At 37.3% G+C, this 20979-nt stretch overlaps 1 protein-coding gene across 2 annotated transcripts in view; it reads left to right on the top strand.

Moving 5' to 3' along the window:
- Positions 1 to 20979, top strand: part of gpc5a (glypican 5a) — a 160064-nt gene that overhangs the window by 67543 nt on the left and 71542 nt on the right. For both annotated transcript variants that reach the window (XR_013819645.1, XM_079856740.1), the window contains exon 6: positions 16534 to 16654. Coding sequence is in view for 1 of the 2 variants with exons in the window: in XM_079856740.1 (XP_079712866.1) it covers positions 16534 to 16654 (121 nt within the window). In the remaining variant the exon portion in view is untranslated. The remainder of the gene's footprint in view (positions 1 to 16533; positions 16655 to 20979) is intronic.

Genomic DNA, 20979 nt, shown 5'->3' on the forward strand with positions numbered 1-20979 from the left:
TCGATGATCCGTACCAGAAAGACAGAGGAAATAATTGGCCGAGTCTTAACTCCTTGTGCTGCATTGTTGTTTGGTGTAGAATGCTAACCAAGCGTCTAGACGTGACCTTTGCTGAACTTTTTTGAAAATAAATAGCATATTGGAAGTGTTAGACCAGGAAGTGTTGGTCTAGCCTGAAAAATAAGCTTTTTCAAATCATTGTTTGAGCATTAGAAACAACATTTATGCGACAGTTCATATCAGATTTAATCATTTTAATTGTGAGTTCAGCCAGCAGTTTTTGAGATTTCAGGATTCCCCCTTTCAAGTAGATAGACTTGGGGCCCTATCTTGCACCCAGCGCAATTGACTTTGTACACCAATGCATGTATCATTCCTATTTTGCACCCGCGCACAGCGGACTTTTCCCTCCACAGATGCACGTCAGTAAATTAGGGAATGAACTTGCGCTCCCGGGGGAGGTTCAGCGAAAAGAGGAGGCGTGTTCCGGCGCAAACGTTCCCTGGTGCTATTTTGCAGTTTCAGAAAACAATTCCGCCACTGACCAGGAAAAACCTAGTCTAAAGTCAGTGGTGCGTTTTCAGTGGCGCGTTCAGATGCTATTTTAAGGGCGCATGCTTGGCCATAATGTAGTGTGTGCCCAACATGCATACACTTTGCTTCTCTCATCTACACACAGACGCAGCAGTTCACATTTTTGCAAACCATTCATAATTACAAGGAAAAATATTACCACATGAGGGAAATCATTGTGGTCCATGAGGATGTGAAAAAATAGGCATAAATCTATCTTACACATTTACCCAAATTATTCAGGCTAATTGTAGTAATGATGGATCAAACCTGTTTGACCAATAGTGGCAAGACACAAAGGTATATTAGGACACCTGACAAAGTGTCTTTTACGGCCCTGACGAGAACGTCGGTCTCCTCGGCTGTGAACCGCTCCTGGCAAATATGCCGTTATAATAGCAATCCGCCATGGAACAAGCACGCCTGCTCTTAAAGGGAATGTGAGATGACGCTCTGATTGGTTTATTTCACGTTACGCCCAAACCACACCTATGAATAATGAAGCTACTTTAGATCAACCCATTTTAGATTTGCGTCGGGCGCAAGAGTCACTTATCCCGCCGGTATAATAGCAACAGCGCCTGAGATCCACCTACAAAGTTACTTGCGTTTCGCGTTTGATACTTGCGTTTCAGATCGTTAAAATAGGACCCGTGGTCTTGGATGCCCGGAATAGCAGCCCGGAGGCGTTGCAAATAACAGTGATTGCTTAGAAAAGTAAAAACTAACATAATTTTCCACCTTATTTTCTGTCTCAGACCCAAGCTCACATCTTAACAGTGCTGTATATCTGCAGTCCTCAGAGGAAACATGCGGATGGTGGAGAACTGTTTAGGTTTTCTGTTTCATTTGACAATCTGGAGCTATAGTACAGGTTTCAAAACATCAGAAGAGGCCAGAGTCTGAGTGTCTTTATCCAGAGAGACGGGCCAGGGCCGAGAGACCCTCAGATGATACTGAAGCATCTTAAATGAAGACAGAGACTGAACACGAGCGCCCAAGGCCATCTGCAGCTGCATGAGTGAATGAAACCATACAGAAGTACACAGAAAACTATTTATGACATGATGAAACGCAATAAAACAATCTGCACCAAAGCCTGCAAGAATAATAGCTTTACCGAACAGATGAGGCCGCATTTGAGACATATATCCTCATCTTCGTCTGCCTTCCTGCAACCACACGTGACAACTATATTACGGTTTCCGATCAAATAAATGCCGACTTGCTGAAACATAAAAGACTTTAGGAAACATTAAACATTAAAAAGCCAAAACGTTTGAATGGTAGTGTACATTTAGTCACCTATATGCAAATTGCAAATAAGGAATATTGCAAGCAATGCATTTAGACAAAAAAAAAAAAAAAAAAAAAATTATATATATATATATATATATAATAATCAGTAGTTTGAAGAGTAAGGTGGAGTAGTACAAATGCACATGCATGAAAAGTAAAAGAGAGACCAAGATGACTTATTTTTGGTTGTGGCTGTTTTAAGTTTGCTTCACTATTTTTTGTGTGTTTAGAAACAAGAAAGAAAACTGAGGGATGAGTATAAATTTCTCTAGTGGTGATTGTGCCGCAGATGCGTTTGAGAAATTGTTCGCCATGCACAAACCAAACAAGATCTGTGGTGCTTAATGATGCCATGAAGATGTTTGTCTGGGTCCGGAAATCTCCCGGCTTGCCGTTTTGAATAAACATTGTTGTGTCACAAATTCAATGCATATGTAAGTATTTCCACTGAGCCACTCAACGCCGTGGGAAGAGACCGACGGCTTGGGGAAGGGATGTTTTCTGTGTCTCATAAAGAGCAATTGTGTGAGACTGTTTCCCTGGTAACGTGATTGTCCACGTGAAAATGACTCCGTCGAGATGTCATGTGGAAACATAAATACGGACAGAGACAGGGTGATCCAGGCAGTCGAGCCCCGAGACCACTGGACTATAAAATTGACTTGGAATCAATACGTGGAGTGCAATTCTCAGAGCAGGGAAAGATGTATGATCGTGGCATAAAATCAAAGCGGAGAATGCCGGTGAACACACGTACATAACAGTGAATCGTTGCGGAGCGATAGAGGACGAGTGTGATGTCTATTATATCTGCTTGATGGCGGTTCTCTACGTGGCAACTCTATAAGAGAGGTTTTCCAGGAGAGAGCTCATGTGGCGTGACAATTTTATTTGGGCTCAATCCGTAGACAGCTCCCTTTGAAAAGGTGACGTCTGTCAGGATCCACTTGCCCTGGAAAAGCGAAACACTCATTACGCGCGACGTGAGTCTTGCGCTCAAACAGTAGGTGTTTCTGCACCACGGGAAGTTTAATGCACCTGTATAGTGGCCGTATATTGTCTGTCGTTCCTGTAGACCGGCATATCGTGATGATTGGCACCTTTTACCCTTTGCTCGCGCTCAAGGGCGTAACTTTGGGTCTACCATTGGGGGGGTTAAACTCGCGGCATATTTATTAATTAATTTATTTAATAATTTTCTTGTGTAAAAGGTAATTTGCCGTTCCTGTTTTAGAAATACATTGTGATACTTTTACTGATTTAGGCTACTTAACGTAAATGCAGCTGTTCACTTGACTATTTATGCCATAATGACACAGTAGTTAAATTAAGTGTTTAAGCACTAGCCAGCAGTGGCAGCTTCCACTTAACTGATTTTTTGTGTGTTCAATATCTTATAAAAAATAAAAAAAATAAATAAAAAAAAAGAACTTAAAGATTAATCAATTGCATCACTGTATTGGCACCTACATGCAGCAAATGTATTATGCACAATTCAACTCTCAATATTACACAATATAGGGTGGCACACTGGAGTGCAGCTTGCACCTTTATTCTGAACAGATTTCACATATTGGTGGGCATCACCAAAACTCACCATCCACTAACAAAATCTTTGTTTATCTGTTGAAATGTATTTTATTAACATCACATTTTAAAAATTTAACATCAAATAACAGCATTAAAAACTTTCAAATAGAGAAAATGAAAGTGCAATTATATTATCACTTTGCATGAAATAAGACTCAAAAGTAGATAAAAAAAATTGTGTTTGCATTTAGCCTCTGATAACATCAAATTCAGAAACTGGGAAAGTGTGGACTAGTTGTGCTTTGATTCATTTTGTCACTTTGCAAACTGCAAAAAGAACAAAAAAATTATAAAAAAAATAATGATAATCATCTCAAATTGAGCCGGAGGTGGTAAATTCCTAATAATTTACGTATTTTTGTTTTTAGGTATTTTAAGATAACTTACCTAAAATACGTTGCGCATACAACTAACGCGATCGTTATAAAGGTGTTTAAACAACAAAACACATCCACTTGCACATATTTGACAATCGGAATATCAGATATATCCTGCTATAGCTAACAAATTTGTGAAATTTTGAATAAAAAGAAATAAAAGCAGATCATCAGTCATTCATTCAGCGCTATTGTGGCTGCGGTGTGACAAGCAATGAATGACGCGTCTCCGTGGGAACCATAAAGTGATAGCCTAGCTACTACGATCAATAACGGTCGCCTTGAAAAACTTTTAAACTTACGTGTAAAAAGGTTCAGCAAGGCTTACATTTAAATGTGTCTTTGTTTTGTTTTGAGTGTATGGGCAATAAATAAAGGAATTAAAAAGATGGGCACAAAACCTGTTTGTCGCGCCCCATTTGTCATGTCTCTATTCCCCCCCAGCAGTGGGCCGCGCACGCGCCCGCGCCCGCGCCTCACACTTTGAGAAACGCACCTCCGTTTGGTCAGGATTTTTCCTCTTTTTGGCTGGTGTCGACCATAGACTGTAAAAAATGGTGTCGACCAACAATGAAAAATTGTTGTCTGGCTGCCTTTCAGTGTCCTTTTTCATCTTTCCATCCGTTAGCATGCACCGTCAGCTTTCTCCAACCATTCATCCCAGCGACTGCGCAAAATAGTGAACAAACTTGGTAGAGAAAGCGGGTTGGGTAATACCAAGTAGTCGGCGGTGCGGTAGGCGGGGGGTACATTACAGATTATTTAAAATATGATACTATCTTTCTTGCTGGCAAATGAAATAAAGAAAACGAACAAAAGTATTCATTCGGAATATTTCATATTTATTTTAATCTGAATGATGTGATGATTTTGGGGGGGTTATATTAGCTGGATCAGATTTTTGGGGGAGTCATAACCCCCGTAACCCCCGTGCAAATTACGCGCATGCTCGCGCTGTGGAGGGTCTCGTTCACTCGTCGGTTTGCTTTCTGACGCCGCTTCTTTGGAAAAGCAAAGCTGGAGAAGTCATCAGGGAAGTTCACGATGAACCATGTCCCGCCAGGCCCAGAGCAAGCAGTCGTTTAGCATCTGTTCAGCTAGACAGAGAGCAGAACAAGGGTCAGCGCAAGCGGAATGATGTAACATTTCTGACAGTGCAAATTGAGGGTCAGAAAAACAACACAATTGACAAAGACAGGAAGAAACGGAGCACAGAGAAGCACAATCTCCTGTTTACATCGATTTCTGTCAGATGAATGTTATTGGAGATGTCCAGCTTTTTGTTTCGCTCTGAAAGAAAAACAATAGAGTGTTTTGTTTTTGCTTAACTTAATATGGACTCTCTGGTGTTTTGGGATTATGTTAGTAGTGTTAGTGTTTGCAAAGGCAAGCGTTGCAATTACTTTTTCTCATATTTGTGGTTTGCCTTAACCGCAATTTGGACATGCAATAAATCAGCACATAATTCGTCACACCCTTGTTGCAACAAATTGATGCACCTCTTGATGGAAATGAATGTTGTGATGCTATTTCCATCAAGAGGTGAATTAATTTTTGGTCAAGATCCTGTGTTGTCAATGCAAGAGTCCAGCACTCTGTAAAGTCTCCTCCAGCACATCCCAAAGACTTTCAATGAATTTAAGATCTGGACTGTGAAAATGATTCCCAACCATTCTTTCATAATTTGAGCCTGATGAATCTTGGCATTGTCATCCTGGAATACGGCCATAATGTGTCTTCCTACATGGTTGTTTAAGAAATGAAAACTACACACTAGGGTTAGAAGAACTGTTGGCAAACATGTAACATGCTAACAAATTACATAATAATCACTGCAATAATGATCCAATCATAGACTCTTAAGCATTTAAATCCATACAGCGAATACATTTTTTTTTTTGGCCGTGCAGTGTATAATGTGCAGTGTCTATTTCATCCCTGAAAGAATTAGTGGATGAATCACTGATTTTCTCATGTAGAGAGTCAATTGATTCGTTCCTGAATGAATCAATGTTTTGAATGAATCGTTCGAGTGAATGACTCAATGATTCTCTCATAAAGAGGTCACTTGTTGCCACCTACTGGCGTAACATTGTAATAGACAGAAAGGGTGCGTTTTACAAGAAAATACTATTTCAGTCTTTTCTTTGTAATCAATTGTGAAATTTACAAAATACTACACCCTTTTTTCATATCATTATTCTCACAATTTGTTTTTAACCATATGTTGCAGTTTCATATTTGGTTTATTTGCTCACCAAAGCTTTTATTTGTATCAATTTGTCTCTTGTTGACTTAATTTTGGACCCTATTTTAATAAAGCTTTCCATAAAGAAAGTTATTTATGAAGATGCATAAGGTAATGGCCTGTGGTTTTCGACTTTGCTTTTTTGAAAGCGAATTAATCAAGTCACAGATTAATTCTTCTTTTGTGCAGAGTATAACCCATACAAATTATTACGACAAGAACTTGGAGCCTAAAGATTCTGGCAAAGCAGCTTTCATATCATGATGGAGACGTTTTATAATTTAGCCCAGTCAAAGCTCTTCAGAGGGTTATTAATCGACATGATTTTTTTGCTGCAGCTTTGGGTTTTTGAAGGCTATGCAGGGCCGCTTTATTTCATCTTCATGTAATTGTTCTGGGAAATGACTGCTAATATATCAACATCAATAAAAGAGTTTTTCCTGAGCTGAATGGTCACATAACAGCAGAGGAATCGGATAATATCTGTTTCTTTGTATCCTCGCGTGTAAACGCTAAGACCAGTGATTTGTGGGGCATCAACTGCTTGTAAACTGCAATATGCTGTTACCAAGAAAATAAGTACACACTACTATTGCATTGCATTCTGCAAAAGTACATAGTGCAATGCAACTACTAATGCACTACTAATGCAATTGCATCATTGCACTATTGCATTGCACTTCTAAGCATGTACAGGACCTCTGAGTATTTCTTTTCTTTTCAAGTTAGAGATGGCCAATATCACAAAAAAAAAATTATATCATCTTGGAATTGAATGTTATATCAAAGTTTTAAAAAATTGCATGATAATTGATAATTATTTATTTTAAATTATTATTTTTGTTTAGCCTATATATTGCTAGAAATTCAACAACAAAATACACACACACACATATATATATATATATATATATATATATATATATATATATATATATATATATATATATATATATATATATATACATATTATAATTTTTTTTAATTTTTTTTTAATTTACAGTTTATTTTCTATTTTTATTTAAAATTGTATGGATGCAAAACAATAATCATTTTTAAATTTTTTTACTGATACACATTTATAGCAGTGTTAATAAGACTCAAAACGGTCACATTTAAAATGAACTGATAGTAATGAATTTAAATTCTGATTGGAAGTGATGCATTCAAAGTCATGTATAAAATATCAGTAAAAATGAATTCAGTATTAATTAAAAATAAATTAGCAAAGGTGTTGCCCTTAGTATAACAAATGTTTTTCTCACTTGTAAGTGGTGTAAAGCTGCTGTAATATCCAGGATATACTGTACCACCCTAACAGATATTATATATTATTAGAAAAGACTTAGATTTTTATTGCTGACCTCTATACAAACTTCTCTTTTCAGCTCTCTCTGCAGTTGTGTTGTGGTTCTCTCAGCAGGTAACGCTGTTGAAGCAGAAGTCGAGGCGTCAGTGCCTTTAGTTGTTGGAGTAAAGAGCCAAGTAAGGATTATACACAATAGAAAGTGACCTTTTGAAAAACACAGAATGCCCAGAAAGCCTTGCTTCCCTTGAATGCCTGTTGGCTAATGCCACACTTTGCCCCTGGCACAGATCAATGGGCGTTTATGGCTCGGGGGTCTCATTGATTGGAACGCAGGAGTTGCAGTTTAATGGACGACTGCGTGGCCAGCTTTGCTTTTGTTCAGGACTCTCTCTTTGTAGCATACTGCAAAAAAATATTAACATTTTTGGCTTAAAATCAAAAAATCCTTAAATCAATCAATGCACTTTTGAAGAAAAAGTGCATAAGATAAGATTGCATACTTTTTTTTATTGTTTTTCTTGTTTTAGACATAAATACAAGTACATTTAAAGAAGATTAGACTTAAAATAAAACAAAAATAATTTGTCAAGAGATACTTAATTCATGATAAATATACTTGAAAAATTGCATAAGATAGTATGACTTCAGAGAATAAATTGTATTTTTTTTTAAAGTAAATTTAGTAAAGATTACACTTTAAATAAGACAAAAACAATTTGCCCAGAGAAATAAATGTAATCCAAGATAAATATATCCAATAAATTTTTTTATAATATATTAAGACTTCAGAGATTTTTTTTTTTCTTGTTTCAAGCATAAATACAAGTAAATATAGTAAAGCTTATACTTAAAAATAAGTCTTCCAAGATAAATAAGTGTATTTCAAGGTAAATATTCCTCTTTTATACTTCTCAAGTCTATTTATGTTGTTTTTGAAAAACCAGGCAAAATGAGATAAAGGAAACCTTTTTTTTCCTTTTCTTTTTCTGTTTGCAATGCAAAGCGGGATCCACCAAAGAGTCAGTGTAATTATGTATTTAATCATCATATTCATGTTTGTTTAGATGTTGGCATTGAGCTCCAGGGTGGCAGTCATGCTCCGTAACAGAGGCGAAGCGTTTGTGCGCTGTGTGCGACGTCTGCCTTCCAAACTCCCCGTCCCATTTCCTTTCACAGCAATTGCATTCAATCTCAGCCGTTATTTCTTTTAATTAACACCGCTGTCTCGCTGAATTTACGCCGAAGAACACGGATACATTTAGATGGTTTTATTTCCTGAGGAGACCCGGGGGGCTCTCGAGATGTTACAGACGATGAGGAAACAGCTGCTGGAGTGATTCACTTGATTTCTCCCTCAATTCTGCAATCACACCAAAATGGGCACAAATCATTATTCCTTCATCTTCAGTCTCACCATAACACTGTTCACGTCCCGAGAAAAAGGGCCTGACAGGATTCTGAGCTGTTACGATCAAAGATTGTAGTTCACAGGTGGGTTCAGGTTGTCGGGTGTATTTGCCCATTATACAATGGCTTGACTAGCACAGATTTCTTTCATGTGTTGAGGTGTGACAATTTAGTTGATTATAATTGTAAAATTAAATGAAAATGTCTTATTTGGCTTTTGATACGTGGAAGAAAAATTGCTTCCTTCTGCTCTGACAATGTGAAAGACTGGTGGAGAGCATGCCAAGATGCATGGAAGCTGTGATTGAAAATCAGGGTTATTCCACCAAATATTGATTTCTGAACTCTTCCTAAGTTAAAACATTAGTATTGTGTTGTTTAAAAATGAATATGACAACACTGCATCTTTTTTGTTATTTTGACCAGTTGTCGTTTTCTGCAAATAAATGCTCTAAATGACAATATTTGTATTTGGAATTTGGGAGAAATGTTGTCAGTGGTTTATAGATTAATTAATTTTTACCCAAACACATACCTATAAATAGTAAAACCAGACAAACTGATAATTTTGCAGTGGTATCTTAATTTTTCCCAGAGCTGTATATATATATATATATATATTTAATTTTTTGTATATACTGTATATATATATTTGCAAATTGCAATTTTCTTGGCCGATTCCTTTGTAAGTATGTCCTGCCGATACCAATATTTTTGCTGATTCTGATTTTCTTTCAAAGTACTTAAATTGACAGCATATACAAACAAAAATCTACTTTTCTTCAATGCTACATTTTATTTTCATTAAAAAAAAAAAAAAAAAAAAGTAAAAAGACAGTAATAAAATAAGAACAAATAAACTAATTTCAAACAACAGCACAAATTAATGCAATAGAATAAAGAGAGATGTGATTTTTTTTTTCAGGTGGGTATAGAGTATATTCAGGTAAGAAATACTACAGAAATTAAAGTAATTAAATGTAAAATAACACTGGATAAGCTTCATTGTAAAAATGAAATATAGATTAATGCTTACAATTGGTCATCAAGAGCAGAAAGTGATTTTCTCTTTGTCTTTTGTTCTTTTATTAATATGACAGACAGAGTTCATGCACGGATCAAATATACTGTTACACAACTTGCGTTATCTTTCTCAACTAATTAGGTTCCAAAACTGACTATTTTTAACTGAATATTCCCCAAGACGAGCATTTTGACATAATGTTGTATGTATTTGACCGTTTACGAGCAGTAAGCCACTCATTTTGGTTCTTGCGACTCACAAAATCGTCTGATTCCGGTCCCTGGCCGGTCGATCGGTGCATCTCTAATATAGCTCTGTTTTTACTCTGAAACATTATAGTTTTATAATTGCAGATCTTGAGCTAGCAACACTGGCAAATGATTTGAGTCTCTGTATTGCAGAATCATTACGTTTCACAAATGAAAAACAATTTTCCTTCATTTGGACACAACTGCCTCTCAATTCTCTTGTACTTTTGAGTCATTAAAATAACCACCACCATTTCACAGTGAAAACCCCACAGATCAACATTCAGTATGTGAATTTGAAGGACAGCAATGAAAATAAAGACTAAAAGCCCTTTTAAAAATGCTAGATATTAAATAAAATAAATGAAATTGTATATATATTAAGGTACAAAAATATCCAAGTATATAGTGAAAGCTACAGCAGACCACCTGTTAAGAAAAGCTCGGCATGAAGAAGGAGAAAGTAAGTAGCTTAAAATATAGTACAGCTTCCCCAGTTGACCTTATTAAAAGCTCCACACAACACTTGTCTGTATTGGAGGGAAGAAAGTACTTAAAAACATGTAAAAGCACATCTGCTGTGAAGGAGAAGTGCCTGCAGATGGGCTGAAATAACGGCAGGTTTCTGCAAGGCCTGAACAACAGCTCTGATTGACTCTTATACAATCCTGCAATTACAGACCTTCTCTGTGGGTCTCTCACCAGCGCTGGCCTCTTGTGTAATACACTATTAAAGCAATTAGCCACTCGAGGCCTTGCATTGCAGTGGTATTACCATGTTTAGGAGTTTTCTCTGCCACAACGTGAAGTACTCTTTAACCATCGAAAACACCATCAAACACCCTATCATTATGATGCCGTGTAAAAAAAAAGAAAAATAAATTATAATTATCATAATTATTCTCATCACATTTTAATAATAATAATAATAATGAAAAGAACAATTATTAGTATTAGTATTATTAGTAATAGTTGTTGTAGTAGTACTATTAGTATTATTATATTTTAACAATAATAATAAGAAAAAAACAATTATTATTGCTATTATTATGTTTATTATTATCATCATTATGATCATCATCATGGTCATAATCATAAAAATTGTCAATGAGTAAAATATTTTGTAGACTGGTTACAGGGCCGGCCCTGACCAGTTTGCTGCCCTAGGCAAGATTTTACCTGGTGCCCCATGCATCACAGCCCATTTCACCCCGTCATTGTGTTCATGATTATTTAGCCTCTCTCTCTCTCTCTCTCTCTCTCTCTCTATATATATATATATATATATATATGCACACACATTACAGCCTAAACACAAATAGCAAGAGTATTACATCTAGCATTCAAGTCAAGTCACTTTTATTTGCTTTTTATACGATTATTTCAAGGCAGCTTTACAGCGATAACGGGAAAATAACGCAAAAAAGTTTGCTTCTCCTGTACAGCAGCTCTAGAAGAAAATAGTGTCACAGTCCAGCTTAAGTAAGTTCAGTGATGGTTTAATTTTGTTGTAAATAAGTTATTAATTTAGCACTCTGGATAAAACAGTGATGTAATCGTCCAAATGTCATTTATGCACAAACTATTCATAGAGCACAAGCAAAAGTGTTTGTTTTCCAGTTGATGGTAGCAATCTTCCACTAAACTATGGCACGTTTCATGTTTTCACCATGATTGAAACAGAAATTTCTTCTTAAATGTGAATTTTACATAAAACATTGCTATTTTATTAAACCTGTATATAAATAAATATCATACTAATTTTGGCAAAAAATAAAGAAGAAAAAAAAAGCCATATTTCCCCCCCCAAAACTGCACAAAGAGTAAAACATTAATTAAAAAAGTGATAGTAAATGCGTCTAAAAAACTGACATGATTGTTACTAAAATCACACTGTCTGGAGCCTCTGGAGAACTCAGAACGACTGCTAGCATAAAGTTTAAGGTAAAAATAACTGCCATTAAGTATCATATAGTATCTTACTACTATGCAATTACATAAACTGTTCATTCATTCCATCACTTTACCTCTGTCTTTATCCCCTTTTATCCTCTTCTCTTCTTTTTGACACTGTATCTATTGCAGACTATATAGCTAATTTATAATGTGTCATGTAAATTCGGCCATCCGTCACAATCGGGTAACTTTCACCGTGTCTAGACCTGGCGCGAGCTGCCAGGGCCGTTTCTACAGGGGTGCTACAGGTGGACGTGGTGAGAGGCGACGCAACACAACAAATTACCAACAACTGATCGCGCGCGCTCTGTTTCTGACGCACACGCTGGGCGGGGGAAGATTGATGCACCGGACCGGAGTCGGGGGACTTAGTTAAGTTTTTGTGGAGTTTTTTTTTTTTTTTTTTTTTGGTAGTATTTCGAATTTATGGTTTTAAAATAGTATTAGTAAAAAAAATAATCACTTGTTCACTATGGATGAGTGGCGCCCCTAGCATTTGCTTATTCCGCCTATGCCGCGGGCCCGCCCTGACTGGTTATATTTGTCAATCAACTTTAATAATAATAAAAAGAGCAAGAACCATTATTACTATTATTTGTGTTATGTCTTGCAAAGGCTGCTTATGTTTGTCTGAATATATCTCTACTGAATATAGATTTCACATAGTATATAAAATGCACCTTTATAATACTAATAATTGATATGATTATGAGCTAAGAGATTTGCAGCTATTGGCTATTTTTCTTCATCTGATCATATTTCAGAGGCGAGCTGTGTGTTATATAAGACTAGTTCATGTTTTCCAAACTCTTCGATGTCTGTTTTGGCCATAAGAGCGAAAACAGGCTTGTGTTTTATGCGAGGCAAATGAAATGGTTTTGATTGTGATATGCCTGTAATGTCAGCCGCAGTTACATTTCTCATTACGCGGATCGTTTGGTGGGTGGTTTGTTGAGCACTAAAATGCGTAATGAGGCGTTGTGCGCCACTGCAGTGTAAATTTGTAAAGTTTTATGATTGATGTCTTTAAAAAGACAATTCTGCTCATATGTATGCACACCCACACTATCCCATCATTCATAGGCTGTGGATGAAGAAGAAAAAAAAACTTTCTTCAAATTATCCATCTCTGGCGCTGGCACACCAGAAGAGCGATTGAAGAGCGTCGTGATTGAGCGAGTTTGTAGGAATATCTGCTCTAGCCTCACAATGCTGTCTGTCAATCCTTGCCAGATAAATACTCTCTCTGATCTAGTTTCTCTTTTGTAAAAGCCAGTGAATGGCACATGTGCATGTATGGAGAAGTGTTCTGCATGTTGGGATTTTTTTTTTTTTTATCATCCGACACCCTGCGAGACTGTTCTGTGAGTGTGTTATGAAATATTAGTGAAATGTCTGTGCCACAGTGAGAGTAGTGTGGCACATTCGCTCTCCAGTTATTGCTGCTCTTTTAAGGGATTTTCTTTCTTGTTTTTTGAAGTGCACATGTTTGCAACTGACCTGCATGCTGATGAATCAATATTAATCAAGTCAGACATTGCTAACTCTTAAATAAGGGAGAGATTTTAATAGCTGCCATTTAAAAGCGTTAGATCTTCATTGCAACTAACAAACAAGTATCTTGGTTTTCAGATATTTTGGCGACTTGTATTAGGAATCATCATGACTCATGAACAAACATGTACAATCTACTCAGCTTTACTGCAAAAACATTGTTCTTTTAATTCATCCACGCCGTGACATATCAATCTTTTATTGGTCACCAAACTTGAACTTTGCAATGCAACGGAATGCAAAACTTTTCGCGTGAACTTGCGTTTGTGGAGAATGAATGGAAGTCAATGGAAGGAAAAGTGTAGTGTTATTTTAGTGTGTTGCTATGCAGTTGTTAGGGTATTCTGAGTAGTTGTGAATGATCACAAGCACACTATATTTGTTTTACAATCTTCCATCACTAATTTTGTTAAGCCGATGACAAGCTGTTTGCTGGTGTCGTTTTTTTTATGTTGAAAAATTGAGAAGTCGGTATTTGTTTTTTGTCGTTTCGTCAGTCTTAAATTTTCCACTTCAACCCCTTAAATCAATTTTTCTCCGAGCCTAAGAGCACAAAACACACAGTGAGACTTAGCATGTATTTCTGGAGCATCTGCATTCTACTGAAGTGCGTGTCTTTCTCTCAGAGCGTTATTCAGATGAGTGTGTGGAAAGAGCTGGAATGGCTAAGTGACAGCCCTGAGCTACACACACACACACACTCACACACACACCTCTTCTGCCTTAAGCTGGAATCAAAGCAGCACAGGAGACAGCTCAGTGTGTTCTGAGGGGCTTTTTGTCTCACGTCCTCTATTCAGACACACTGCTGAGGTGAAACTACATGCTCGTGCGTGATGGGAGGCTCAGCGTGACATAAGTTGCATGTTTTTGTCTTATTTTCATGTTTTTTTGTGTCCTTTATTTCCGTAGTTTTAATCTGACTCTTTTACAAAACAGGTACTAGCAGGATCCCTGGTACTTTGATATTGCCTACTGTACTGAATGATACCATATTCATATACAGTAGTATTTACATGGTACTCCAGTGTACTTTAAACAATGGCATAGTATTACTATGGTACGTCCTTGTTGGTAAAAGGTTTAGGCTTTGCAATCAGAAGGTTTTGCATCAATAGCTGCTCAAAACATCTGAAAGTAAAATGAATGTTAATATTCTAAATATTATCTATATGTGCATATTATCTGAATATTATCAGCGATTTCAAAGCGTGTTTTTGAGACTGTCTTTGGTTCACTGCAGTTTTAAGGAGAAAATACTCAGTAATGGTTTTGACTTTGAATTTGCACATGGTTTGTCTTAAAGCATATTAAAAACACCACATAAACTTATAAACAACATTAAAAGCTTGTTTTTCCCCACAGGGGGACTGTAATAGCTTTACTAAACTTATTTAAAATACTCAAGCCCAGTTTCTTAAAGGCCCCTTTAGTCAATAATTTCCCTTAAAACTCATCTTTGATCACCAAAATGTCATATTTAAATGTTTTTTCCTTGAAAAAAAAAAAAAAAAAAATCTTCATGCCTTAAAATATCTTGAATGTAACTCGACACCCTTGCCTCATTTAGTATACGTGGTTCTATGAATATGCAAATGAGCCCCGCCTCCACTCACTCACTCAGCTCAGAGATTCACTCATTGACGATTACACGTTGATCTGATTGGTTACAAGGTCGTTTGTGACGTCAGAAACACCAGCGTTTTCAAAGCGTGTTTTTGAGACTGTCTTTGGTTCACTGCAGTTTTAAGGAGAAAATACTCAGCAATGCTGTCGACTTATGAATTTGCACATGGTTTGTCTTAAAGCATATTAAAAACACCACATAAACTTATAAACAACATTAAAAGCTTGTTTTTCCCCACAGGGGGACTGTAATAGCTTTACTAAACTTATTTAAAATACTCAAGCCCAGTTTCTTAAAGGCCCCTTTAGTCAATAATTTCCCTTAAAACTCATCTTTGATCACCAAAATGTCATATTTAAATGTTTTTTCCTTGAAAAAAAAAAAAAAAAAAATCTTCATGCCTTAAAATATCTTGAATGTAACTCGACACCCTTGCCTCATTTAGTATACGTGGTTCTATGAATATGCAAATGAGCCCCGCCTCCACTCACTCACTCAGCTCAGAGATTCACTCATTGACGATTACACGTTGATCTGATTGGTTACAAGGTCGTTTGTGACGTCAGAAACACCAGCGATTTCAAAGCGTGTTTTTGAGACTGTCTTTGGTTCACTGCAGTTTTAAGGAGAAAATACTCAGCAATGCTGTCGACTTATGAATTTGCACATGGTTTGTCTTAAAGCACATTAAAAACACCACAGAGACACATAAACAACATTAATATCTTCACCACAGGGGGAATTTAAGAAAGAGTTTTTCAGGTCCATAAAGATGTTTTTTATTGCTTGTAAACAGAGTTGATAACCTGTGTCCACAGTGCATTTTGCTATTCATTCATATATTTGTCCTCAGTGTTTGAAGGCTTTACTTTTTATGTGTCCTTCTCAAGGTGAGTCTCAATAGGATGGGCAGATTCTAGCATTGGTGTAAAACGAATTCACCCATAAAGAATTGTAATATTTCATGTCATTTGTCAGCAGTGCTTTCTCTGCACTAGTGCGTCTTATCTGCGGCCAATCACAGCACACATCCATTCTGCCCCACATAAACCCCAATCTGTCTCTCAGCCTGAGGTCCTATCGCTTTTTAGTGTGGCTTGAGTTATTTGTCCCGTCTCAGGCTCTTGTGGGTTTTTCAGGGATTCTTCTCGCCTTTTTCTTTGCTATGCTGATAAATGTAGTTGGTTCATGTAAGGTCTTCCCCATCAAGCCAACAACAAAGCTTCAACTGCCTTTGCACTGAAAAATTGGAAATGAATCCAAAGAAACGACACCCACTCAACATCCGTCTCTCATTCTTTATCCTTTTTTGTCTTTATAGCTACACTCTGCGAGTGGTTGGCAATGGGATTAAAGCCCAGGCAGAAAACCCAGAAGTCAAAGTGAAGGAGGCCGACCCGGTGATCAATCAAGTCATTGATAAACTGAAGCACATCAATCAGGTGAGCCTCGCCAGGAAAAATACCATCAAATGAAACATTGAACAAGCTCCTTGATGTCCCGTTTCATGTGTTGCTAATGTTTCAGGCCAACAGATCAGAGCAGACCTCATTAGCTTCGCTCATGAATGTATGAAACTATGGCATTGTGTGCATAAAACCTGTTAACACTGTTTGCAGTGTGTGTGTGTTCACTACTCACTGCTCCTCTTGTGTGTGCACTTACTTGGATGGGTTAAATGCAGAGGACAAATTCTAAGTATGGGTTACCATTACCCTTCACATTAGTCACTTTCACTAACACATTTTTTTGCTGTTCAAAATGGTTCAGGGTTCTGGAAATATTTTCAAATTCTGATCTGAAACCAGAATTTGAAAATATTTCTAGAACCCTGAACCATTTTGAACAGCAAAAAAAATAGTATGATTTATGAACCATCTATCTATCTTCACTTTTTGCATCAATTTCTGGTGACTTTCAGATGTGGTTTTATGTGTAGACATTATATCCAATTCTCCTTTTATTTCTGAATTATTCATCAATGGTTCCATTTACATGAATCCCTATAGTGTGATTAAGACAGTACCGTGATTAAGCTGGAGCTCATGTAAACAGAATACTGTGACTGCTAATGTTATTTTGCTCATAATAAACCACAGTAACCTAACCATAATCACAGTACAATATGTGTACTGTGGTTTTAATCACACTATTTGTGTTTTAATCGAATGTGCATGTGCTAGTGCTGCAGATAGATGGTGTGTTCTGCTCACGGAGGGAGGACACACATCCACCATTGGCATTACCAGCAATTTATGGAGCTGTTTGTTTTATAAATGTCATCCCTTGCATTATCTATTACTGTAATCTGTCATAGGATTTAACAGCAGCCTGTTTTATGAGCTGTTCTGGACAGCAAATGTTTCAGAAAGGAGAGCTTGGACTATACATTGTTCATATAATTTGGATCTATGGTTAGTGCATGTAAGCGGATGCGCTCTAGACACGTTGGAGTTTTGGAGACTACTTAAAATATGCATGGCTCAAAGTTTTCCTACACAATGTCTGCCAATATATATATATATATATATATATATATATATATATTTATTTTATTTTTTTCTTGTTTTAAGCAAAATCATAATTTTGATGCATTTTTCAGAAAACAAAAGCTATTTAAAAGTCTTAATTAATTAAACATCGTATGCTATTTTGCTTCTCATGTTAATGTAGCATGTACATATACAGGCCCGGGGTGGGTAATCGGGAGAATCGGGAGAATTCCCGGTGGGCCGCTTCACTTTTCACATTTTTTTTTTTTCACATTTGTCACGTAACGTTAGTTACATTACACGTTCCGCATTCTGACACCGCAGCCGCAGCGCGCAGCCTCTGCATGGGTTGTACCATGTGAGGGAGTTCTCCCCTCCCCTCCTATAGAGTTGGTTGGGTCCATAGCCCGTCTTTTCCAAAACGTTTTCTCAGGTAGGCTACCGCGGCACCGCCGGCGCCTACCAATAGCTGGGCCGGCCCTACCGTAACGGTCCGCGTCAGGGAGGATGGATGGGAGGAAGAGGCCAGGAGGTATGGAAGCTTGTTTCCGCCACAGAATAAAACATTTTAAAAGATAATTGCGACTTTTTATCTCACAATTCTGACTTTATTTCTCAGAATTGCGAGATATAAATTCAGAATTGCGTGAAATAAAGTCGCAATTGCGTGTAATAAAGTCAGAATTGCGAGATATAAAGTCACAATTGCGTGAAATAAAGTCGCAATTTCGTGTTATAAAGTCAGAATTGCGAGATATAAAGTCAGAATTGTGATATAAAGTCGCAATTGTGTGTTATAAAGTCAGAATTGCGAGATATAAAGTCAGAATTGTGTGAAATAAAGTCCCAATTGCTTCTTATAAAGTCTAAGTGAATTATTATTTAACCTTTACATTATTTGTTGAACCATGGTATTAATACAAACTACACAATAGTAAGAGCTGAACTGTTGCTTCATTTATCCAATTTGGAAAAAGTGCTAATTTGGAATTCCACCATGGAAAAAGTGGGCCGGTCTTGGGCCTGAAACTCCCGGGCTGAAAAGTGGCCCCACTCCGGCCCTGTACATTTAAGAATGTTTAGATATTTGTACTGGAAAACAGGACAAAAAGTACTAAGTTTTAGTGCATTTCAATTACTTTTACATTTGGCAGATGCTTTTATTCAGAGTGATTTACATTGCATTTAGGTTATACAGTTTTTCAGTTCATGCATTCCTAACCGTGACCTTAGCATTGCTAGCGCCAGATACACCAAAGTCATGGATATGAATCCGAGAAAATACATGTTCTGATAAATTGCACACATTGAATACAATACAAGTTGCTTTGGATACCAGTATCTGCCAAATGCATTAATGTAAATGCTTTTACATGTCCTTTCTATGATTAAAATCAGTCGGGCTTTTCAGCATGTCATTCAGAATAATTATTTAAAAGCTTTAAAGAAAAATCCTCTTTTGCACATCTAAATAAACGTCACCATCTCACCTCCAGAGCCAAAAGTACTGATGTTCCCTGAACAAACAAACGTCTGTGTGTTGATTTGATTATTATTGTCATCACTCTCAGTTTGAAGGACAGTAAAAGCTCAAACGCTGACTCACGCTTGACTGTTTTGCTTTAATTAATACGATTGAAGGCAAATTAGTTTATGCTTCTTTTCATATCCCTCTCTTTTGCAAAATAACACGTCACAGCGGAACACTTAGAGACCAGAAAATCAATGAATACATATTTAAAAATCCATTTTCAGTCTTAACACGTTGGTGTTTATTCTATCCCTGTTCCGCCCGCTGGCCAAATCAATGATGTTTTACCATCCTGAAGCCTGATGGTGCTGTCCTACTGTAATAGATTAACTTTCTTCCTTTCCTGTTGGATGTGCTTTCAGACAATAGACATATTGTCATAAGGTGTTATCACCTTCAAGTTCCTGAATTTCACAAAATTATATCTGAACCGACTATAATACAGACAGATGTTCTGGTGGAAAATTCCCATCCATTAGGATCACACAGTTATAACATAAACAAACTAATAAAATTTATTTGTGATGCATATTTGTCAGTCATGCATAAATGGAATGTAAAGGTTAATTTACCGAAATGAATCAGCCTCAATGATGTATGCTGCCGACAAACGCGTCCTCCGGTGGACGCTGTCTTTGAATGAGACAGCTATGGTCTAGATGATCTACTGAACATCAAAATGAGCATCAGAATGGGGAAGAAAACTGATTTAAGTGACTGAATGTGGCATGGTTGTTGTTGGTGCCATACGCGCTGGTCTGAGTATTTCAGAATCTGCTGATCTACTGGGATTTTCACACACAACCATCTCTAGGGTTTACAGAGAATGGGCTGAAAAAGAGAAAATATCCAGTGAGCGGCAGTTCTGCGGGTGAAAATGCCTTGTTGATGTCAACGGAGAATGGCCAGACTGGCAACAGTATCTCAAATAACCACTCGCTACATCCAAGGTATGCAGAAGAGCATCTCTGAACGTGTCAAACCTTGAAGCAGAACCAGAACACACACCGATGCCACTCCTGTCAGATGAGAACAGCAAACTGAGGCTACAATTCACACAGACTCACCAAAACTGGACAATAGAAGATTGGAAAAACATTGCCTGGTCTGATGAGTCTCGATTTCTGCTGCAACATTGAGATTGTAGGGTCAGAGTTTGGTGTAAACAACACTAAAGCATGGGTCCATCCTGTCTTGTATCAGCGGTTCAGGCTGCTGGTGTTGTGAAGGTGTGTTGGATATTTTCTTGGCACACTTTCGTCCTCTTAGTACCAACTGAGCATCATTTAAACTCCACAGCCGACCTGAGTATTGTTGCTGACCGTGTCCATCCCTTTATGACCACAGTGTTCCCATCTTCTAATGGCTACTTCCAGCAGGATAACACACTGTGCCTCAAAGCTCAAATCCTCTCAAACTGGTTTCTTGAACATGACAGTGAGTTCACTAAACACAAATGATCTTCACAGTCTCCAGATATCAATCCAGTAGAGCAGCTTTTGGATGTGGAGGAACGGGAGATTCACATCATGGATGTGCAGCTGATAAATCTGCAGCAACTGTGTGATTATGACAATATGGACCAAAATCTCTGAGGAATGTTTCCAGCACCTTGTTGAATCTCTGCCGTGAATAGTCAAGTCAAGTCAAGTCAAGTCAAGTCAAGTCAAGTCAAGTCAAGTCAAGTCAAGTCAAGTCAAGTCAAGTCAAGTCAAGTCAAGTCTATTTATATAGCGCTTTTCAC

Source organism: Squalius cephalus (assembly GCF_949319135.1).
Source record: "Squalius cephalus genome assembly, chromosome: 2".
NCBI classification, from domain to species: domain Eukaryota; kingdom Metazoa; phylum Chordata; class Actinopteri; order Cypriniformes; family Leuciscidae; genus Squalius; species Squalius cephalus.